Source organism: Nannobrachium achirus, assembly GCF_963921795.1.
Source record: "Nannobrachium achirus genome assembly, chromosome: 10".
Classification (NCBI taxonomy): Eukaryota; Metazoa; Chordata; class Actinopteri; order Myctophiformes; family Myctophidae; genus Nannobrachium; species Nannobrachium achirus.
In genome coordinates, this window is record NC_137819.1 from 60,846,185 (window position 1) to 60,871,679 (window position 25,495).

The 25,495-nt window shown below is 41.4% G+C and overlaps 1 protein-coding gene across 1 annotated transcript; it reads left to right on the forward strand.

The window, feature by feature from the left end:
- The first annotated feature begins 18,912 nt into the window (after positions 1 to 18,912).
- On the forward strand, positions 18,913 to 24,441 carry tmem42b (transmembrane protein 42b). Its single transcript, XM_080735733.1, has 3 exons — positions 18,913 to 19,186; positions 20,846 to 20,992; positions 22,506 to 24,441. Exons 1-3 carry the CDS (start codon positions 18,980 to 18,982, stop codon positions 22,650 to 22,652), a joined length of 501 nt encoding a protein of 166 aa, XP_080591859.1. The 5' UTR covers positions 18,913 to 18,979; the 3' UTR covers positions 22,653 to 24,441.
- Positions 24,442 to 25,495: the final 1,054 nt, after the last annotated feature.

Consider the following 25,495-nt stretch of genomic DNA (forward strand, 5'->3'; position numbering starts at 1 on the left):
TATGGTGTGCACCCAATTAATTGATAAAACTATTTATCATTTTCTACCCCACATGCCATGCTACATACTATACCATACCATACCATACCACATGCTACATATGACATACCATACTATACCAAATGCCATGCTACATATGACATACCATACTATACCAAATGCCATGCTATACGAGTCGACATACCATACTATACCACATGCCATGCTACATTTGATTTGACATATGTATATACCATATACCATGCTATACGAGTCGACATACCATACTATACCAAGTGCCATGTTACATACCATACCACATGCCATGCTCCATACCACACTATACAATATGCCATGTTACATACCATACCATGCCACATGCCATGCTATATACTATACCATATGCCATGCTACATATACCATGCTATACCACATGCCAATACCATACCAAACCATATCATACGTAAAAAAAATGCCATGTTACATACTTGCCAGTTGCCATGTTACATATACCATGCCATACGCCATGCTAATACCATACGCCACATACCATACTATACCATATGCCATGCTATACCGTACCATACCATTATGCTGCCAGACCATACCTTACCATATAATTATATGTTGTGTGTGTGTGTGTGTGTGTGTGTGTGTGTGTGTGTGTGTGTGTGTGTGTGTGTGTGTGTGTGTATAGAGTATATGGCGCTGACTATCATCACCTGGATCTCCATATATGAAGATCACGACACTGACCTCATCAAACCCTGGATAGCCATACATGGAGACGACTGGATCATCATTTAGATTTACTATGAAAACCTGCAGCTCCTGTGCGTCGGTCAGTCAGTCACACTCCATATATGGCCAAAACAGAAAGTTGGTACAACACATGGATCACATGGATTTTTGCTTTTCATTGTGATACCGATATACAGTATAGGAACTTAAAGTATAGGCTACTTACGTAGGTTCCATTGATCCAACCCTGAGTTACTAGGGCCCAAGGTGGAGTGGCCGTAATTATTGTATACTTTAGCTATTGAAAAATAGCAGATCTACAAGCTCACAACGTGGCACCGAGTGGTGCGCTGCGAGCTTGTAGATCTGCTATTTTTGAAGTCATGAAAATGTGTGCAAATCTTTGAATATATGTATTTTTAAGCGAACATTTCTAACAACAATTTTTCTTCTCGGGGGTCCCTGGAACTAAATATTTTGAGATGGGGGTCCGTGGCCAAATACATATCATTTTGGGGGTCCTTCACATGAATACTCAGTATTACTTCAGTGAATACTTGTACCCAGGGCCCAGAATTTGGTGCAACACCCCTTCTGAAGACCAGTGAGTACAAGTACTAATGAGAGCAGATGGGGGCTGTCTTCATCTGGGAATACCATCTATGTGACCCTAATGACAAAAATATAATCCTGATATTGCGCTGTGTTTTGAGCCTCGGTCTGTAATTAAAAAGCTGTGAATGGTGTTCCAAGAGAGACACAGTAACTAAATGGCTATCATCCTTTGTAGGCTAGCACACAAACCATAGTTCTGTAACAATATATATATCGTAGTGATATAGAAAAACAAGAAGCATTTAGGAGTCAAGCGTTTTGCTCAAGGACACTTCAATGCCAAGCCAGGAAGAGCCATGATATCGAAGTTGGAACCTTCAGATTTCCAAGCTACACCTCTTGAGCCGCTGCTGTATTTATACTAACTAGCCCTTACCCGTTCAAAGATATGAGCTCCGAAATGATGTGCAGTGGGTGGGTTATGGGATGTGCACTGTGCACACAGTATATGAGGGATGGAAAGTAACTTTAACTGGTGCTTGCATGATAATATGTAGGAGCATCAATGTAAGAAATACCCGTTTCGTTTAATGGCTACAGAGATACTGTGTACCGATCTGCATGATTTTTGGACAAAATCTGTAACAGGGCCAGACAACCGACCCCCCCCCCCCCCCCCGCCCGCCTGCACACACACACACACACACAGTTTACAGTTTACAGTTTACAGTTTAGGCATTTAGCAGACGCTTTTAATCCAAAGCGACTTACAATAAGCAGATACAACATCGCAATAATAAACAAGATAATAGGTCAGTACATTAACAGCAATATAACAATGTAAATGGATATCTATCTAGAGAAAAACACAATATAATCAAGTTCTAAAGAAACCTAACAAACAATGTTAACTAGCTTCATGTATGGTCATTGATTTTACTGTAGTGCTAAGGGTTTAGGTGGAGTCTGAAAAGGTGAGTCTTCAGTCCACGGCGAAAGGTAGCGAGTGAGTCCGTTGTTCTAAGTGCGACAGGGAGTTTATTCCACAACTTGGGAGCCAAGAGGGCAAACTGTCTCGGACGAGTGGATTTTTGCCCTGGAGTTTTTAGCGAGGGTTCGGTCAGCATCCCTGTGTTGGCTGATCTAAGTGAACGAGTGGGGGTGTAGGGGTTGATCAGCTTTTGGAGGTATGGAGGAGCCATACCTTTGGCTGCTTTGAAGGTCAGCATCAGTGTTTTGTATTCCATGCGGGCCGCAACCGGGAGCCAGTGGAGGCTGCGGAGAAGGGGAGAGACATGTGAGAACTTAGGCTGGTTGAAGACCAGTCGTGCCGCGGCATTTTGGATCAGTTGGAGAGGTTTGAGTGCACATGCCGGGAGACCAGTGAGGAGAGAGTTACAATAGTCGAGTTTTGATATGACAGATGTCTGAATGAGGAGCTGCGCTGCCTCCTGGGTGAGGAACGGTCTGATTTTACGGATGTTATAGAGTGTGAACCTACAGGACACACACACACACACACACACACACACACACACACACACACAGAGCTGGTTAAACATGTTGCCTCATGCTAGATGCAGAATAGATATGCCTCAAGCTAGATGCAGAATAGATATAGGTACACCATAAAAAATGCTAATATACAGCATATGATTTGTGAAAGTGACAAACGGGCTTCACAGTTATGTCAGGTGTGTTCATATGCTTATGGTGATGCGATTGCAGATCAATTGCTCCAGCCACTGAGGAGAAACGCTGTGACAAGACACTCAGACACTCACTCAGACATTCCGAAAATTATATGTTTGATGAGCTAACTTTGAGAAGTGTCTTCACAAATGATCCCAGAGTCCGTGTAGGGAACTAATAACAAGGAGGAATGACAGAACTGGTTGACGCAGACAACAAATAGCTACAGTAGACTCCAGTAGTCTCCATTATCTTTCAATGAACATGAGATGGAGGACTAGTAGCCTACTCTGACTTGACACCTTTGTTAGTCAAAGCTGCTCAGGCTCATTACAGGCCCCTCAGGCTGCTCCATCTAAATGAGAATATAATGACTAATTAATCCTTTGGAATGCGACATTTGTCTTCCAGGAGACACTTTTGAAAAGCAACAGGTCAATAGGACAGATCAATATGACAATGACCACTCTTTTTTAAGGACTGTTTCAGAGTGACTACAGTGGAACATAATTATGGATGTAGGATCCACACAGTAATGAGGAAATAGCTTTCTGACAGGCCTGAATACTATAGATATTAGGCTATACATGTTATATATTATTGATTTGTTCTTTCCAAAGAGACTTACAATAAGCAAGGTAATACATCAACACATCAAATGCATAGAAGTATCAATCTAGACAAGATAACATAGGTAGACCAAGCAGCTAATCAGTAAAAAGCTTTATATCTAGCTTGGCTTTCATGTACACAGAACAGACCAGACCAGACCAGACCACTGGCTGTTAAGTAAAATCGGTGTTTCCGCTAAGAAATCACGTAGGTTTTGAGCATGGAGACTGAAGTCACGTGCTGAAAACAAATCAATCAGATCAGCACTCTATCGCCAAAATAAAAGTCTGGGTTTCCGAGGCTAGATCAGCACTGATATGAGACTCTGTTTATCTGCAGAACATCAGTGACATCTACTGGCCATGAAATGCCATGCAGGGCAGGGCACACATGTTCATGTTTGCACTGAGGTTGAAGTATAGGCTGATGAACACCATTTCTATACAGAAGTAGGCCTACTGACTGTGTGTTATTGTCTCCACCACGCCGAACGGCCAAAGGCCGGAGACTATAATAGAAAGGTAGTATTGGTTATCTAACCCAAGGTTTTAGGGTTCAAGGAATGTGGCTAAATCAGTGAAATTACCATCAGTTAATTATTTATTGCCAAATCCATTGTATTGCAATGATCAAGTGATTGATTGGGGGGTCACGTGTAGAATCTATTTCTAATGTTATATATTCAATTGCCAAGGTCATGTCTGTCTCTCTCACACCTTATCACTCCTTATCCAGGTGTCCAAGCAGGCAGCAGCTATGGTCACTGTTTGACACATAGAGTATTCACCTCACGATTGACAGCTGCATTACAATACTGTTGCTAAGCTCAGCACTGGAAATGCATGTGTTTGCATATGGAGGGCTGAGGGCTGACAGACAAGCTCAGTGGTAATAGTCTTGAGTGTATCAGCAGCACTCTGAAGTGGTTTCTATCAACTACTAGACCATGAAGACCTTTTGAGCAGATACAGCAGCAGCCTACCTGGCTAGACACTGTGCATCCGACTGGCTGACTTTGTGTAGACAACTTAATTCTTCCTACTGTATACTTCCCATCCACCGGTTTGAATGTGCAGGGAGACACCTTGTCAATAGGTTGCCACCTTTTCTCTCATGATGACGCACATGGTTAAGTACTTCTTCCGTGCTGGCCATGTGCAGTATGCTTGATATCTCACCCAGTGCCTGCTAAGATGCATGTGCTCCATGCCAGAGGCTAAGCTAGAACTTGTCAACTGTCAGCACCATGATGGATTCTGGATCACTGTCTCTGCTCACCAGTCTGGGGAGCAGACTGCCATAAAGAGCAGGCAAGATGCTGTCATGATGTATGTGGGTGGGTGGAGTATTTATAAAGGAACCCTTTGTGTTACATCTTTAATGAAAACAAAGGTACATCTTATGTAATGTAGTCACTACTACACTACAGTATAGTATGTTGTCACAATGCCTGTAATAGATACCATTTCTAGAGATGCTACTTTTAACAACCTTTATGAAAAAAAATTAGTCTGAGCTTTATCCTTGCCATTTTCCAAAGACAGAGGGTCAATAATACTAAGGAAGAATCATTGGTTTGAAGTAGAATGCTTCATTCGGATTTTGAAAACTGTGTTTTGGCATGTGATTATAAATGAAGTGTAATTTTAACACCTTTCATATTTAATTAAATTGGAGTTATTTGAAAGAGTTGATCACGTCAGTGTTTTCCCAGAGTTGATTTTCACTCCCAAAGTGTAATGTTACCACTTTCTGATGAAGTGTTTGGAGTTATTTTAAATAGTTGATTAAAATCAGTGTTACCCAACTCTGGTACTGAGGAGGACAGAATCAGCATTCTTGATAAGCCTATTCAAGCCAAGAGAGTCTAGGACGAGTGGATCGTTGTCCTGGGGTTTTTAGCGAGGGTTCTGTCTGTCAGCTTCCCTGTGGAGCTGAGCCTCCTCGGGAAGTAGGCTAAAGCCCTTCATCATCCACTCCCTCAAAGGATTCTGGTTGCACCACTGAACAAAGCAATTAACCAGTCCTCTGTACTGCATAGTTTAACCTCCACTGACACATGCCATAATAGCAGAATCATCTGCATACTTCTGCAAACACCAAGTAGCTGTATTGTGCCTGAAATCTGAGGTGTTGTAGACAGAGGCTAAAAGGTTAGAGACAAAACTGTCCACTGGGGGGCGCCAATGTTACTCACCACCTCCAGTCTGGGGGGGAAAAAACAGCTGAACAGAGTCAAGATCAGCTGATTGTCAAAGGGTTAATCAATACTCAGCCTATCCTAGCCGGATCTCCTAACTAGTAGTCAGCTGTATCCCATGTTGTCATTAATCAGTCAGATATAAAAGCCAGGTCAAATCCCGCTCTTGTTTTTTTCTGTGCTGAACAGCGTCTTTTGATGTAAGTAGACCTACTAGCCCCCCCCCCACCCCCCCCCCCCACACACACACACACACACGCACGGCAACTCGGACCCTGCGAGCCTCCGTGACCTAAGAGTAATGTGCGCACTGACCACATAACGGTAAACGTTTGAAAATGTTATGTAGGCTATAATCAGACCAGACGTCAGACAGCATTTCCAGTTGCTGCTTTTAATCTGCTGCCTTACCTTACCTAACTGAGCGAAGGCATGCAAAGGTGCGTTTGTGCGTGCATTTATTATTACAAAACATACAGTAACCACAAGCCTGAAAGCAATTGGTGCGCGTGTGCGTGCCGTGCTTTAAAGAACTGATGAAATGCACAAATGAAACAGTAGGCCTATTTAAATTTAAATATCGCCACTCCAAATAAACACGTTTTAATTTACAGTAGTCTCTCACGACCAGTAATATTTGACGGCTAGCATGCGTCCTCAACGTGCTCAGAGTTGAAGCGGCTCCCCCATTCATAATTTATGCATGTAGGAGCTTTCTGTGATTTTCCAGCAGCTTTGGTAGATCAGTTGTTTTGGTGCTGAGGCTGAGCACCGAACAGCGGGGGAATAAAACGATACAGTCTGAAACGTGACCTCTTTTCACACAGCTCATCCAAGCTGCCCTCACTCAGTCAGCAGAGAGGCTTTTTATTGAACACACCCAAATTGTCAATGAATACATGCACATCCACAGGTGGATCAATCAGTCATCAGTCAAACAACAAACAAACTAAAAACATTTTACTTAAGTTTCCCCCTTTACAATATATCATTTTCCAAACAAATTCAGCAAACTTAACACATTTAGAAGCTTTTGTCATCACATTTGCTACCATTTTCTGAGTTTGTACAATATTTTAATCTAAATGCAACCAATCATTCACAGTAGCCCTAGATCTTACATACATTTCATACCATAGCGTATCCAGGAATGAGATTCACGAAAGGCTAGTTTCAGACTCCCTTTGATTGCGACCGCAAGGGAGCCAATGCGGAGTCAATCCAATACAACTTTATTTATTGAGCACGTTTAAAAACAACAGAGTTGACCTTGAAACCCTGAAACTTCTAATAAAGTCTTCAGACCAAAGTGCTTTACAGAAAGTGTCCTAGAGACAACAATAAGGTACAAGAATCACAACAAACCAGAGAGGAAATCAGAAATAAAAAACATTAAAATAAAACATAAAAAACACAAATAGGCATAAAATAAAAGTCAATAAGCTGGCTCCCAGCTGATATTATACCAATGAGAATGACTCAATGATGATGCATGAAACATGCATCATCAAGCATCGATGGCGATTTTCACAATGCCCTTAAAAACAATTTAGGCCTAACCTATAGTAAGGCCTAAATCAGAAATTAGCCTACAAAAACAAATATGTTGCTACATACTGTACATGTACTGTAAGCCCCTCCCATTCACTAAAATGTGTACCCGGGTTAAGACTGTCCCAGTACTATTGCCAATTCTGGAGGAGGGAAAGAAAATTTGAGTTGGAACTGGCAGTTGACTAAAATAACATTAATCACTAATAATGTTTCTGAGGGTTTGTTTGTTTGTGGCTCCAGGAGCGTAAGTTAAGGGACCTGATGCAGGGACATCCCAACTGTGGAGCAGCTCTCTGCGCTGGGGATCTTCAGTGCCCTGGGCACTGAGGAAGCCCACAACGATAGCAGCAGGTCATTAACATCTGATGCTGACAGCAGTGTGGAGAACAGGCCCCCACGGATCCCCACTGAGGAACATGCAACTGGACATCCAGTAAATAAACTAACCCCTCCCAAGCGGGGGAGTGCCTCCCCCTGTTGGAGATATCCCAGCCCCGCCAGGCACACCCATAAGGGTGAACTCTTTTTGAGCCGCCGTAAGAAAAGTAATTTTCTTAATAGAACAGAAATGTATCCCACTTCACCTTTTTAATCCTCTATTCTGCCCTACAGATGATTCCACGAGTTCCAAGTCCATGTTCAGGACATTAAAGAAACAACCCTGATGCCTCTTTTTAATGTGTCTGTGGTCGCTTGCAACCCCCTTTTGCAGGCTTGGAGTACCAGGTTGCAGGGTGTTGCTTCTGCACACTCTGCGACGATAAAGGGGGCCAGGAGGCCGAGCTGAGCCACTGCAGGTCCCTGGACCACTATATCAGCCTGGAGGTACGAACAGCACGACCATGTTCATTTCATCCACTAAAACTATGACCAACAAAAATATTACTCAAAAAAGGTTACAAAACACTGGTTCACTTTACTGGCAAAAACATTGCGGACCGAATACAATAGTGTGTTGCCTATAGCAACCACACTAACTAATCTATGACTTGATATATTGAGAATCACCGATTTTAGAAGGATTTGGAAGACATTTATAGAATCGGGTCAAAAATATTCAAAGACTTTCTTAAATGTAGATCTACAAGCTGAGGGGACAAGCAGAGGGGACAATGACGACTTCCTCTCCGCTGTCGTCGCCCACCGCCGAAGGGAGGAGGGAGGAGAGCTTGGACCACGCCCACGCTGCAGTGGTAACACACCCCGAAGGCCAATACATACACACACCTGTCTTAACACTTTAATAATAAATAAATGAATTCCCTGACAGAGTTGAGGCATTACATTTCTGTGGGTTTGTGGCTCCAGGAGCGTCAGTTAAGGGACCTGATGCAGAGACATCCCTTAACTGTGGAGCAGCTCTCTGCTGCTGAACACAACATGCCATATCGACAGAGTAGCTAAATGTGGCATTAAAACATTACAAATTCCTATCGAATATCTTAATTACAATGAAATTAAGTTGACATGTTTTTTAAGGACAACAGTTGTATAATTGCAATATTACACTCGAGGGTGTGGGATAACTGAATTATTTGCACAACAGTGAGGGTTAGGGTTAGTATTGCTTGTATGTATATGTATAACTGTATAACTGCGAACTAATAACTAAAGTTTTCAACATTTGCCAACAGATTAGGTACTTTGGTGTGGGTGCAGTCTTAACACTACTGTTTTAACCATTTGATGAAAATATCTTCTAGAGACCGACGTGAAGGACGCCCTGGTCTGTCATGGGTGACAACATCAACTCTCCCATCCAGAGCCCCAGGTACCTGATCCATGGAGCTGTGTCCTACTGTGCCAAAGTCACCATGGTTATCTCCTATAAGGGCAAGGAGATTCACTTCCTCCGCACAGTTTTAGGTGAGCTATTTTGAAGAATCGTGACTTTTTGCCGGTGCGAGCCATGCCTGATGGCAGATACGTGCAGGCTTGAAGTAAGTAATGTTCTTGAACAACAATAGCCAATCTACAAGCTCACATAATTTGTGCATAATTTAAGTTTTTTTCCATTTGTTTAGTTAAAGATGCTGTAAGTGATCTTTTACTTGGATTAAAACAAAGTTTTTTGTTAGAAATAATTCCTATAGACTAGTGTAGTGTTTGTTTATGAACTGGGTCTCTCAATCTCTCCAGCACTTAAAAGGAGCTATAGTCAACTTTTTCTTGAAAAACGGATGCTAAAATAAAAATGTTTCGAAAATATTTTATAAAAAAAATAAGCTCCCCCCCCCCCCCCCCCCCCTGTAAGTAATTTTCTTGAACAATAACCGATCTACAAGCTCACGTGTCAATTTACGCTGCGGTGTGAGCTTGTAGATCGGCTATTTTCTTCCTTTTTCGATTATTGATTAAAAATAATAAATAAATAAAATAAACTACACCAAAAATCTGCACGGTGGAAAGTCGCAACTCTCCGAAGGTGGAGACAGGCCTTTACTAAGCAATCAGAAGTTATTTTTTTCAACACTTTAACCCTCTCCTAGGTGTTTGTTTCAGGCGGCACCAGCAGTTCCACCCCCACGCGGACCACGTCTGCAGGTGGGACGCCTGCCAGTTAGGGTCAAGAAGGATGGTAGTTACGTCCCGTCCCCCTAAATCCCTCTGTAAGTAATTTTCTTGAACAACAATGCTGCCACCACCACCACGTCTTCAGGTGGGACAGCTGCCAGTGAGGGCCAAGAAGGACGGTCGTTACGTCCCGTCCCCCTAAATCCCTCTGCAAGTAATTTTCTTGAACAACAATGCTGCCACCACCACCAGGTGCGATTGAACCACTGCCTGCCCCTCCGCCTGCAGCGGTGCCTGGGGCTGCCCCCCCACTTTGGCTAAGTAAAGTAATTTTCTTATAACAGAAAAGTACATTTTCCAGTTTTTCCCCCAGTTTCACCTGGTTTGCAACTTTTTAACCCTCTATTCTGCCCTACAGATGAAGACAATGTCCTCGTTCAGGAGACAATCAACCCTGGCCCCCATCATTCTGATGCATGGATTAAAGTTCAGTCACCACCACTGATTTCAGTCATTTGGATTCCATAGAAGCCTGCCCTGCATGTCTTCTATTGAAGCAGATTGTGCAGTGAAAATAAAATAGCTTATCTACTTGCTCTCAATGTGTTGTTGTTTTGTTCTACAGTCTGTAAATTATACTCCAACACCATCTCATCTCTGTTTTTCAGATCTGGCGCTGGAGATGAAATCTTCATATTTGATGATTTATTTCAATAAAATAAAAAATGTTTGCCTGGAACAATCTAGTCTTTTTAAACAAATGAACCAATAACCCTTCCCCCAGTTTCACCTGGTTGCAACTTTTTAACCCTCTATTCTGATGAATAGAGGGTTTTGAGGCCCAAGCTGTAAATGATTTTCTTATTTCTAACAGAAATGTACATACTTCAATAATATAACAATATTTCTATAATATTGGGTTGTGCAGGTGAGACTTAGAAAAACAGTGGAGTTTAAAGTTAATCTCACCATTAGAAATAGAAATACAAAATAATCAAATAAATAAAAAGAACATGGCAACGTTGATCTGCCATTTTCAAAGGATTTGTACACATTTTTTACATTTGAAATGTGTGAAATGGGTCATTCTGCATAGTGGGGTACTTTTACTTTTGGTATTCAAGTCTATTTTGATGCAGTACTTTTGTCCTATTTCTCAGAATTCTCCAGTTCCCTGGTGTCACTGCTCAAGGACCAGTGTGTGCATTTTCAGGATGTTTGGTTTATCATTAAGTAGTTAACTTTAATGCATACTTTAATGCATACCCTTTCTGAGTTGTCAGTTCAATTTCATTTCATTTGGATTAATTAAATAAAGCTTTGAAAGGTACCAGAATTCTTCTTTCTGTTTGCAAACATTTGTCGTACCCAGTTCTATTTCAGTGGTTCTAATAGTTTCATGTAAAAGACCCCCAAATGTATAGGCAGTTTGCTGCATGTGGACTAATTAGAAAAGATGCCAGTGGCAGTGACGCCCATAAGTGTAGATTTGTCCATTTCCAAAACTAAATCTTAAAGTAAAAAATAAAATAAAAAATTAAATATCTCTTCCTGTGGTCCCTGGCATAACAATAATTCAGATGGGAAGTTCTGGATTTTTTTTTTTTTTTTTTGGGGGGGGATAATGCAGCCCCCGTACTGCATTATCCATATGAAATGATGGTGAGTAGGAATCTTCTTGTTACACAACCTTTTTTTTCTTTCACCTTTGCAGTCATGTTCAACATTCAACTTGTTAACCTCTTTTTGCCCCACAGCAAACAAGCAAGAAGAAGCCTTACGGGAGCCTCAAAGTAATAAAAGATTCTCCGAGACCTGTCCATAGAAGTGCTGTGCTCCACTTGCCTCTCTGGCAAACTTTATTCTTAACCATGGAGTGTCTTCATGTCAGCCAAGTGGATGCCATGCTCCTTGTTCCACAGACACCTCCACACAGCTTGAATCACATGGAACCTGCAGAGAAGAAGCGTGGCTTCTGGGAAGGCCTCAGTCTCTCTGCTCCTCATCGGTTATGAAGACCTGTTGCCAAGGGTGAAAATTTTTCTTTTTTTTCTTTCATTTATCCATATTTGTCATCTGTCATAGCTTATAGTTCAGTCAATCTGTTGTTTGACCCCATAAAAGGCAATAGTAATCATTCAGGGTCTTTGATGATCCTTAGGTTCATCCAAATAACAAGTTGTGTTATACTGTATACTTGGTAATCAAGGCAAATTCAGGGGTTCATTTGGGGCCTTCATGCCTTCAGTGTCACACATTGTTGGAGCATCTATGCTTCTGAACATGCTAATTTAATGTCATTTTACCTACATTTTCTATGTTCATTGGGTACCATTTCGGTTAATATATTAATTAACCAGTAAAACGCCATAGTGGCGACTGTAGGGGCACGATGTTAAAGGAGCTATAGTCAACTTTTTCTTGAAAAACGGATGCTAAAATAAAAATAATGTTTCGAAAATATTTTATAAAAAAATAAGCTTCATATATGTGTTTCAATTAAAAAATGACCACAAAAAGCGGAAAAATAATGATAAAATAATCATTTTGGCCCTTTGTTTACATTTACGGGCCCTGTAAATGTAAACAAAGGACCAAAATGATTATTTTATCATTATTTTTCCGCTTTTTGTGGTCATTTTTTAATTGAAACACATATATGAAGCTTATTTTTTTATAAAATATTTTCGAAACATTATTTTTATTTTAGCATCCGTTTTTCAAGAAAAAGTTGACTATAGCTCCTTTAAGTTATCAAATAATGTGTTTCTTTAATAAAGTGATGAGGAGGAATTTATAAACAATTATTCAATTAATTTGAGAAACTGTCTGTAAAGCAGTGCTGTGTGACCAAACAGCCCTTGCTACCGTTGCCTCAGCTGTATGGGTCCCCAATAAAATGTTTGAGCGCTGTGACAACTTGTGAGCTTGTAGATCGTCTATTTTCAAAATGTTCCTCTTATATTATTTTATATTTTGGCTGTTTTAACAGGTTCTTATAGTATAGTTTACTGTAATGGTCTTTTCCTTCTTGAGGTAGGCCTATCTTAAGTCCTTAAATTGTGACTTCACTTTAAAAAGAAAAAGTTAATTCTACATTTTCTATAGTGTTCTAGTCATCAGATGAACTATATTCTCACTTTGGGTACCAAAAAAAAGTTAAATTCATTAAGCACACTGCGAAGCTTGGCCAATGAGCCAAGTGTGGGACATAACAGTACGTTCATACAGCTTTGTCTCAAAATATGAATTGTGTAAAAAAGGCATTGGAAGCAGTAGATGTCTAGCCTGATTTCAGACTCAGCTTGCGCTTTAGTCTGAAGCTGTGGTCTATTGTGGCCGATTTCTGGAAGGGAGGGGGGGAGGTACTTTGAATTCCCTCCAACCAATCACTGCATATCAGCGGATCCGCCTAAATCCAGTGGGAAGAACGCAAAATACGTCTCTCTTTTGAATAAATGCCTTCAAAGCAGATCTTTGTTCCGGTTTCAAAGTTATTTTTACTTTTAAACTACTTAGTACAGTGTCGATAGCAGCATCTATATCTGCGGTCAGTGCGGAGGTCGCCATTGTTGTTGTTGTTGTAGTAATCTCTGGTCTCCTTGTGAGCACCCACGTGAGCACCTCGTCTTGTAATGATGACGCTCTGATGATCGACGTTGCTTGAAAAACAAGCTGCGGCGCGGATTGGTTATTCGTTAAACCCGCCCCCACCCCCCGCGCTCATTGGACAGCCGAAAATAAAAACCGATTCCAGTACTAAGCTCCAGACCAAAGAAAGAGTCCACTCTGAGAGTGGGCGGGGTCTATGGTCTGGAAGCAGGCAAGTAGATGTCATAGCATCCCAAATCATCACTGATTGAGGAACTTTCACACTGGACTTCAATCAACTCTGATTGACATTTCTCAAAGTGTTTTGAATGGTCTTTGTAATACTGTAATATTTTTTTCATTATGTGCCATAAACATCAGAATAATGACAAAACAAAAAGGGGTTTATTTCACTGCATGCGCAGTGTATGTAGATTCTAGAAAATGAACTTTTCCACAATATTCTAACTTTGAGACAAAGCTGTACATACAAACAGACAAAGACAGATGTAGGAGCGGTTAGCACCACTCAAAAATAGAGGAAATAGACAATTTACAAGCAACACGTTGTAGACCTACTTTATTCCACTCATTGTCATTATAAGTACCTGTAGCTGAACTTCAGCTTAGGGCAGATGGAGCGGTCTGCTGACTTGTAGAAATAGTTGTCTCCATACTGCAGGTCATACTTCAGCAAGTCTAGCGCCGAGGATGGTGAGTGACCAGCCTCAAACAGCTTGGTCAGCTTCTGCCAATGGGGGGGGGGGGATCAGCACTCCTGCAGTGAAAATAAGGCATACAGTTTGTTATGTACAGCAGTGGATGAACTCTGACCCCAGTGATTTACAGACATTAAAGTATATTGGAATTTAAGTGGGGTTTGTGTGTTAGACCTGCTCAGTCACCCATCCACAGTGCGCCGCATAATGGTGACTTTCCTGGTCTTGTGCTGGCATCAGTATTCTACAGAAGAATAAATAATACAAGTGCATTTTGAATATGAAATTATTCTCCAAATTGTTGCTTTATCATGAGCCTAGGTGATAACATCCATGCAAATGTGGTTGAAATGTGAAGTAATCAAAAGGATCCCTGGGTCATGAGGAGTTATCAGTCATAAATATTAACTTAACGTATTGAACCAAGTGGGAAATTAAATCACTATCAAGAATGTCGACGCATTCAAAATCACAAGACTCTCTTTCAAGATGGTCTTGTGTAGGTCTGACTACAGCCACTCTCCATGTGTCCGGCAACGACTTCAGCCACACCTGTAAGTCCTCCTTCGTCTTAAGGGTCATCTGTAATGTGGCCTCGAAACTGAGGTGGTCCCCAACTGCTTGGTTGGCTCACAGCCTTGTACACACACACACACACACACACACACACACACACACACACACACACACACACACACACACACACACACACACACACACACACACACACACACACACACACACACACACACACACACACACACACACACACACACACACACACAACTGAGAGTCCTTCAACATAAAGATAACAAAATGTACATGGTTGTTTACTCAGTTGAATACAGACATACTTGTCATACTAACAAATAAAGTGTTGAATTATTTGATAGTTTTATCGACATCCCATTGCATTTACCTTCAGTTCATGGTGTAGGTCCATTTTAGGCCCATGGATGGCGCAGTACAGCTTAGCAGCATTGCATTGCTGGCTCTCCCTGCTGGTCTGTTAGGAGTTAGGATGTGAGATTAATAAGAGCTACAGCCACAAGGACTTAAATAGTTTATTTGAATGTTCACTTTAATGAAATGACTGCTAAAAGATGAAAGGTTACCTTCCTACTTTCTTCATCTGCATGCATCTTCACAAGGCAAAGCTTCAGCAGCAGCAGGTAGTACAGGTACTGTAGAAAACACAGACACGCAGGATTAAGTTTAACATGAGGTAAGCAACATTCCAACATTCTTTATGAAAAATATATTTAATATATTTATAATCAAATCAATAATCATGAGCAGACTGTTGTGTGGGAACTAAGCCTTCACTGGTTGCTTCAAAATGCTTTCTTATGAATAAGACTTCCCATGGAATTTCTATTTCATCAAATCAAACATCATGAGACTCTTCCTCATTTGGAAAGCCTTACGTTGGTGCACATTATTGCGCTTCAGCAATATTGACAAACAGCTGTGGCAATGCAATGGACTGTAAATGGTAACAGGTAAGGTGGGCACCAAAACCACCTGGGCACTAAATGAAAACTGGGCACCAATACCATATGGGCACTAATGAAAACTGGGCACCAAAACCATCTGGGCACTAAGGAAAACTGGGCGCCAATACCATCTGGGCACTAATGAAAACTGGGCACCAATACCATCTGGGCACTAGGGAAAAATGGGCACCAAAACCATGTGGGCACTAGGAAACTAATGATCTACTCCAATCAAAAAACCTGTGTTTGTCACCCAAAATATGGCTTAGGAACTGACTGCTCCTAAACCATTTTCTCCAGGCAGAATAACTTGTGCTCCAAACTGATATCCCACAATGGCTTTTATTTTTGCACCATGTGTAGACAACGTGAAAAACTGTCAAGGAACAAATATATAAAAATACCATAATGAATTTACAAACATATTAGGCTACTTATCAGACAAAACAATGCAAACCCCCAGTTATCAATAAAAGGCATACAATTAGATGTATGAAAAACATTAACTTTACAAAACAGTGAACCAACAACAAGATACAGAACAAACAATCAAAGTGACATACTGTGTGGCCTTCTGCACTGAATATTTAGTTAAGTTACTTTCTTCTTTCTCACCTTATCCTTTTAGAGACCCTTGGCTCTGTCTTTCTTTGTATTATTAAGAGACTCTTCTCACTGAGACAGAGCTGCTCTCACAACACAACTGTGTGCATCTGTTCTTGTCCAGGTGCACCTCATATACTAGCCCTGATTGGCATCATGTGACCATCCATGCCTATACCATGGCACCAACCTGAACCAAACACCAGATGGCCTCAACACAATATATGCCCCACAAAAATACACAAAATGTCACCCGAATTAACATAAATTCATCCTTCACATATTTCCAGCAGAAACAATAATAAAATAACATATTTACCTAGACACCCACAGTGTGGCCCACTGCTGGGACAGCTACAGCCATTGACAGTTTCACTTCATTCAAACATTTCTTCACTGTAAAACGTCACTTTAAACACTCAGCTACACAATAACATTAGCGAAAATGAATGTACCATTTATAAAGACTGTTGTAATGAGGTAGGTCCATAGTTTGTTTACATTGTACTGAGAATAATGAAAAGACTTTACTCGACATGACTTTTTCCAGAATCTGAGGAGAGCAGAAGTGGTACTTGATTATATGGGGACCCTAGAGAAACTGGGCTAAAACAAAGGTTCCGTCCTCACTGCTCCACAAAAATCATATGCCTATTCCTTACTTTGTTTTTGTTGGTGCAATATTAATTCACAGTATCACTGGTTGAGTTTGAACTTATTTTATAGCATGACATGTAAATATTATTGGAATTGAAAATTCCCAGATTTCTTTCACAACACATACATGGGGTCACACTCTCTTGGGGACGTGTGTGGGTTTGCCAGCTGCAGTATACAGCCTTGTGGAGAAATAGAAGGTTCATTCCCTAAATGCTATTAATCCACCATCACTCAATGTAAAAAAAGTATACTTTTCGTTGTTCCACAAACATCTTACAAAAGGTTACGTACTTACTGAATTCTGTCAGTCGATGTTTGATGTGGCATTCGTCTTATTTAGGACAGAAACCTTTAAATAAGAATATTATAATGATTGGACTAAAACTGGATTTAGATATTCCTCTCCTCCTCATCTCTCACCAGTCACCAGGTGCTTATTTAACCACCTCTCATTTTTCCCTCTCTAAATCTCTTCTGTGAAATAATCAATCTACAAGCTCTATTATGAGTTATGACATTCCAAGAATATGTCTTCATGTGGTTAATTAATAAGTCTGACGAAAAGATTGAGATCTGCTTCCATCCACAGAAAATCTCTTCCATGACTCATCGGTTTTAGTGCATCCAATGCTCATAGTTTTATGTCACCATCTAGCCACTCCTCTAAATGAGAATAATAATAGTCTGGTTTTCAGTTTCAGTGCACCCTTCACAGAGATAAAGCAGTGATGCGAGAGAGAGAGAGAGAGAGAGAGAGAGAGAGAGAGAGAGAGTGTGTGTGTGTGCAGGAGTGTGTGTGTGTGTGTGTGTGTGTGTGTGTGTGTGTGTGTGTGTGCGTGCGTGCGTGCGTGCGTGCGTGCGTGCGTGCGTGTGTGTGTGTGTGTGTGTGTGTGTGTGTGTATGTGTTGGTGAAATGAGCCTTATAGTGCATCAATATTCAATCTGAAGCCAGACAGATCCAGTCATTGGGTTTCCAGAGGTCTGATTCAGTCCAGGCAGTCACACAATGCACTTGATGCAGTACAGTCGACTGCTCCGCCACTTGGTTCCATCAAGGACATTACATTAGCATTGATCGTCCACTCCATCTGGCATTAACAAAGCTAAGGATGGAGTTCAAGGGACCGAAAAAGCAGTAGGCTAATCTTCTGTTATGTTTTCATCACAAAAGTCTGCTTTTCTCCATTCCCCTGAATCAGGGGTCTTCAACGTTTTCAGGCCAAGGACCCCTTAGTTGAGAGAGAGATGAAGCAGGGACCCCCACAACCTGTTCATAGATTCCATATAGTTTCATTATTTGACAGCACAATCATCAGTGTATTTTGGATTCATGTCATTTGTGTTCTCAGATATTTAACCACTTGAATCGTCACTACTTAATAAACTTGACCTCTCACTCTGTACTTAGTCTGCTCTTTTTCCCCTGCTCTTTTTACACCAAACCTCTGTCGAAAATAGCAGATCTACAAGCTCACAATGCCTCGCAGCAAAATGAGCAAACGTTCTCAGAATATGAACACGAGGGTTCAAGTGGTTAAAGATGAAAAGTTTCTATCACTCAAAGATTTGGAGGACCCCCTGTAGTAACTCTGAGGACCCCCTAGGAGTCTCCGGGACCCAAGACTGCCCTAGATTATTTAAGGCCTCACCTCAAATACAAGTCAAGTAAAGGTTATCTACCAAAGTGGCCTATTGTGACTGACTTGAGACTCAAAGTAAAGTATACGTGAGTAACCATCTGTTCGTACTTTTAGTTTTTCCATTGTTATTTCTATATCCAATCTGGAAAGAAACTGTTTCCAAACTGCAGACAGACTTGTGGATAAGCGCCTCAATATTAATAGAACTACATGTCCCATAATGCTCAGTGGGGAAATACCCTGTCCAACCACTGCACACTTTGAGGCTGTCCAGCAGAGCGTGGTTTTGATTGGTGGTGGTGGTGTCACTGGTGTGACTGCCACCGGACGGTTGTTGGTAGGAATCGCATCGCAGCAGAACAGAACGTGTTGGGTGACACACAGACAGGGCTGTTAGCAGAGATGTGATGATGATGGATTAGGATGAACAAAGTGCCTCGGTTCACTGTCAACATGCTCCCCGGCGTCTTCTATGCCCTGCTGGCGGGCTTCCTGGGCGCCGTGGCGTCGTCTTCGGCCAAGCTGTCCCTCGGAGCGGACTACCTGAAGGGGGTTTGCGAGACCGGGCTCCGGACGTGGGGAGAGCAGCGGAAATTCAGACAGGCGGGCGAGACCACGGCGTGTGACTGGGTGAGGCATCGCCGCAGTTAAACGGGGGCTCTGAATTATTTAAGAAAACGCCCAGGGATTCGAGTGGCTTTTGAATAATGTACTGCGTGTGTCAGACTGTCAGTGTAAAGTGCACCCTCCGCGGCAGTGGAGCCATTCCTCCTCACAAGTTACTGTGGGGCTTCTTTCAGCAAAGGCGCATCTCTCCTCCCTCCTGATTCCAGCTCTCAGCATCAGCACCCCAACAGTAGCATCACGGACGCAACGAAGTCACATAGCCTGCTACTGTATAGTAGCCTATAATGATTGCATCACGACTTGTATTAGTGAGGATGTGTTGGTGTGAATAATAGCCTAAAATCATGTGCATTATTATTATTAGACAAAAATAGAAATATGGCTCAAGGCCAGTTTTGTGTTTAATAGGCTAGGTCTGATTTCTTGAATGACCTTCAAGCACGACACGTGCTGTGGACGCCGTTTGTGTTGTGGTCGGATTTTAGAATACAATGCATGTACCTCCACGTCTATTTGAACACATTGACCATGCACCTCTTAGGCTAGCCTATCTACAGTATAGGCAGTAGGCACATAGCCTATTGCTATTGTCATCTTTAAAGTAAGAATGCCTTGCATGTGCTTAATTGTACAGTAACTCATCCTTTATCTGCATGAACAAAACAAGAATCTCAAATGATCACTTCATGATATTAATGAAATGTAGCCTATGACAGGAATACAGCTATAGCCTGTTCATTATGTTTGTGATTATTTCAAAACTATATTGATTTAAGGATGGCAAAGTAAATCAAAGCAACGCACCCCTAGACACCCACGAAACACTTTCATTCTGCAACAAATTCATTATTTCTAGAAAGCCATCTTGAAGATTTTATTAATGACACACACTCTTACTGTGTTGATTCTTATGACAAGACAGTTGAAGATATATCGATAGCTGGTTGTGATCGTGCCTTGGGGGACCAGGCAGTGACTAATCAATTATCATGAGTGCTTGCATCCCTATATAATTATATTGTTATATAATCATCTAATCACAATTATTTGGAATAATCACAATTATTTTGTACAATCTTCATAATCATTGTTGAAAAAAATGTTCAAACACAAATAGGGGGAATAGCAGATCAGTCGTTTCTTTGTAAAGGCTATTTAAGTTATTTGTTATATCTGCCCTGTGCAACGTTTGTTTACAAAGCCTAAAAGCCAAACAGAAATTATATATTTTATGTCGCAATGTTAAATTTGAAAAACACAATGAAATTAATTAATCGCAATTATTCGTGCGACATCAAGTAAAATGTCACGACCAGGGGCGTCACAAGGGGGGGGGGGGGGGGGGGGGGGAGTGGGAGTGAGTTACTAGGACCCAAGGTGGAGGGGCCTTAATTATTTTATATTTTGGCTATTGAAAAATAGCAGCATTGCGAGCTTGTAGATCTGCTATTTTTGAAAAGTCGTGAAAATGTGTCAAAATAAAGAAACCTTAGAAGGATTTGAAATATTCAAAGACTTGCACCCATTTTTTTTTTAAATTCAAAAATAGCAGATCTACAAGCTCGCAGCGCGGCACTTGGTGCCACGTGTGAGCTTGTATATCTGCTACAGAATTTGGTGCGACACGGCTGCAGGCCTGACTGCGTCCCTGTTCTTTTCCAGCTCCACATCCCGCTGAGGCTGCTGTGTGGCGGCCTGCTCTTCACCTGCAACGCTGTGATGTGGACCTTCCTCGCCAAAGCTCTCAGGTACTCCTCTTCCTCCACCCGAGCCACTGTGACCACCACCGCCTCCAACTTCGTCTCCTCCGTAAGTAAACACCTCCCTGTCTGTTTGTTATTTAGTCAGAGGAGAGTAAGTAGTAGGTTTAGTCAACTTTATTTATAAGAATGTGTTAAACAGTGGTAGACAGGAAGACACAAGTTAAACAGTGCATAAATAGTTATGCTAAAGAATAAAGAGTTTAAAGGAGTAGTTCACCCCCAAAATGACCTTTTTTCTATTGATTACTCACGCCATGGAGACTTGAGTTCGATAAATTATGTTTTGAATTTGTCGCATTCCTTAGACAAAAATGTGATTATAGTACATTTACCGGATTATAGTACATTCCGGATGGAATGCAACAAAAAACTAAATATATGATTGAGCTCAAGTCTCCATGGCATGAGTAATCAATAGAAAAAAAGTCATTTTGGGGGTGAACTACTCCTTCAAACAAAACAACATAATACAATATAAAAACATTAAATACTGCACAGATGGCAAAACAACTGGGTTTTTAACAACTTGTCAAAACAATACACTGACACTGACTCTGCGTTTTATATGACTGTGAGAGAGTGGGAGCTACACTGTACCACTGCAAAGACACGGTCACCCTTAGCATTTAGCCTAGTTTTCAGGACAGCCAGTAGGCCTCGTTCAGAAGACCTGAGAGATCTCACATTGTCAAGGTGATGCAGTCATTCGCAAAGGTAAATTGAGGCCAGCCCGTGTAGTGCTCTATTCAGAGGATTTTTAAATCAGTTCAACCTTTCAATGGGTGACCATTGTAGGAAGAGCAACACTGCGTAGGAGAGACAGACAGCAGGAAAGCTGAATGGAAGACAGCGCTGGAGAGACAGACAGTGGGGAAGCTGAGAGAGAAACATTGTAGCAAAGACACGCTGTAGGAAAGCTGAGAGGGAGACAGTGTGATGGAGACAGACAGTAGAACACTGCAAGACAGTGTAGGAGAGACAGACAATAGATACAGGGTAGAAGAGAAGATACAGACAGCAGGGAAGCTGAGAGGGAGACAGTTAGGGCTGTCACAATTATTACATAATCGTCTAATCGCAATTATTTGACCTAATCGTGATTATTTCTCATAATCGTCATAATCATTTCCATGCTGAAAAATGTTCATATATTGTTTTAGAAGTCAAAAATAGTGGAAATAGCAGATCTACAAGCTCACAACGCGTCGCATCGCGACACGTTGTGAGCTTGTAGATCGGCTATTTCCACTATGAATGTTCTTTTTTAAGTATAAAGTTGTCAGTAATTTCTTTGTATATTTAGGTTATGTGTCATATCTACCATGTGCAACTTCTAAGCCTAAAAGCCAAACAGAAATGTTATTGTCAACGTCAAAAAAACAATTAAATCGTTAATCGCAATTATTTGAGTGACAATTAATCGTCATGTAAAATGTCATAATCGTGACAGCCCTAGAGATACAGTGTTGGAGGATGTCTTCGGGTGATGTGTTATACAGTAACTATGTTCCCATCTGTGTGATGATGTTTGTATAATTGTATAAAATGTGTTCCCTCAGGCGTTCCTGGGCCAGTTGATCTTCGGGGAGCCCCAGATCACACTGTGGTGGGTGGGGATCTCCCTGACCTTCTCCGGGCTGCTGGTCCTGCAGAGGTCCTCGCCGCAGGACGGACAACAAACTGCCGTGATGAAGAAGGAGGAGTGATGGATTTCCGAAAGCATCTGAAATCATCTTTGTGTTTTTTGGGGGGGAAACAGATTATCTGGGTTCAAACGGGGCCTCTGGGATCAATGGGGCTGATGGGTTCAGATGGGACATCTGGGTGGTGTAGGGGTAAAACACTCACCACTGCAGACAAACAGGTTTGATTTCTGGCTTGGCTTGCAAACGCAATTTTCACGGGTGGGGTTTGTGTGCTTGTTGCTGCACCAGTGACTCCTACTGGTTGGTCCGGGCGCCTGTTGGCAGGGACTGGGAGGGAGGTGGAAGGTAATGGGACCCTTCATACACCTTATGCTTTCCCCATGAAAAAGAATTGTCTGGTGACTCCATGTGTGTTACAGGAGGAGGATGTCTACAGGCGCCCCGGACCAACAGTAGGAGTTGGCTGGACTTCAGTGTGAGGGAGGGAAACGGCAGTGGCTAAATCAGGGAGAAAATAAAAAGAATGTTTAAAAAGGACAAAATGGAAATGCAAAGATGATCTCAGAATCAAAATCTTTTTGGGGAATTGTATTTTTGAACTTAGTCAGTCTGCTTCAGCACAACTCATCTGTCTAGAGAGAGAAATGAGAGAGAGACCGAGAAAGTGAGAGGGAGAACGATACAAAGGAAGGGAAGCCGGAAGTAGGAAAAAGCAATGATGACGAAACAGGAAGTGAAAAGAGTTCAGGTTCAAGACTTTTTTTTTTATGAAATGCACACAGCAATACAGTCAACCAGTAGCAGTCAACTGTTCCTCAACAATGCAAACAGAAAGAATGATGTAAGAAATATGATGAAATGGTCAAGTCAAAGAATGATAAGGAGGGAGAAAGAAAGAAATAACTACAGAGAGAAACAGACGCAATACATTAAGCAAAAAGTTGGGGGACAAAGAACCAGCAGAATTTTATGAGCAAATGAGTGTCTTGGTGTAAAGACAGTCTAAGTTGAACTAGAGTCAAATTGTAGCCAGTTGTGATTTCTAAACAAGCAGGTTAAGAATATGGCATCTCTGCAATGTGCATGATTTAACCCTAAATAAGCCTACAAAATATGCATTGCAGCTGTCAGTTCACCAAAGCTTTATTTTGACTCTTGCATTTCCAACGGAAAAGTCCCTCACATTCACTGTAAACATTGTGCACAAACACTGCATTATGTGCATGCCCACAGGTGACTTAACAGTTAAAGGAGTAGTTCACCCCCAAAATGACTTTTTTTCTATTGATTACTCATGCCATGGAGAGTAGAGTTCAATAATATTTTTTGGTTTTTGTCACATTCCTTAGACAAAAATTTAATTTGAGTAAATTTACCCCCATTGATTCCAGATGGTGACCCGTTTCGAAACAGGTCACCATCCGAAATGAATGGGGGTAAATGTATTGTTATCACATTTATGTCTTAGGAATGTGACAAAAAACTAAAAATATTATTGAACTCTACTCTCCATGGCATGAGTAATCAATAGAAAAAAAGTCATTTTGGGGGTGAACTACTCCTTTAACTATTACAAATAACATAATGCGGTGCACTCACATTGTACCGAGTAATGGATCATAGCAGTGTAGGGCTGAATCCTCATCCTTGATGAAAAAATACTGGCTGAGGCTGACATGACTTAGAAGAGCTTCTGTCTCATGACAGGTGGATGCATGTTCCCTACCAAGGCCTGATCCCAAATAAATCACACCAAAGCATCTACTACACCAGTGGTTCTCAAAGTGGATTCCAGGGACTCTGTGGATTCCTTTAGGGGGGGTCTATATTGACCCATACAAGTCTGTAACTCGGACAGTGTACAAATGGAACCAAATGGACCCTAACGGGTCCATTTGGTTCCATTTGTACACTGCCAGAGTTAAGGGGAGACCTTGAAATGTGAAAGTTTGAGAAACACTCTATTACACCATCCCATCAGCTGCTTCATTTGATCCAAAGGGTGACGACTTTGACATAATTTGTGTGGCTAAACTTGGACTCAAGCGTCAGGGCAAAACCACCTGGCCCCGTGATAGGCATGCCCACAACATTTGCATTCACAGTCACACCCACCCCCAGTTTGTGAGGAAGATCGTGGTGTAAATGAACATCCTCTGTGCATCTTGCCCTCATCTCGTGGGGTTGCCGAGACATCCGGCTGCACTAAATACTTCCCTCCTCGTCCTCAGATCCCATTAATGGCACAACATTGTACTTCCATCATATCCCATATCCCATAACACTGTGATATTGTGCTTAACTGGGGCGTTATTGATAATGGCAATACATGTTATGGAATGTGACATTTTGCTGTTGTAATGATACATATCAACATCACAATATGCATGCAAGCCAGCAATGGTAGCTATTATATCTGTAGCTTGTGTGCAGCAACGACCTGTTAGTCCAACAGCGACAACGCGCACACTATGGAATCAAACTCCTGTAGACCGTAGGGTTTCTATGATGTGATTTATATTATATACATCCCTGTTAAATGTGATTACAGTGACAAATGTGATTATACAGTTATCCACCATATTACAGGATGACTGAGTGGTGTTTGACTCTATAGCTTTTTCAACACAATATATGTTTATGAATTAACCATTCATGCATAATGTTGTGTCACACAAATTTGTTTTGTCACCAACTGGACAAAACATGTTGAAAATGGCATGTCCTCTTAAGCCCTATGTTATACTCCCGTCGTGCAGTGGTGTCACTTGGTGAAAAAGGGTGACCTACAAGCTCACAACATGCTCACATGTTAGCTTGTATATCGGCATTTCTTTCTCAAGCAACACTGTAAATGAAGCATAGAGGACTTGCCTATTTTTGAGAATTTGTGCCTATTATGA

Bases quoted from the DNA above. Each gene is read 5' to 3' on its own strand.
- tmem42b (XM_080735733.1), top strand. From the start codon at position 18,980: ATGAACAAAGTGCCTCGGTTCACTGTCAACATGCTCCCCGGCGTCTTC. The intron at 19,187-20,845 runs GTGAGGCATCGC...GTTCTTTTCCAG, and splicing joins AGACCACGGCGTGTGACTGG to CTCCACATCCCGCTGAGGCT. The intron at 20,993-22,505 runs GTAAGTAAACAC...GTGTTCCCTCAG, and splicing joins CCTCCAACTTCGTCTCCTCC to GCGTTCCTGGGCCAGTTGAT.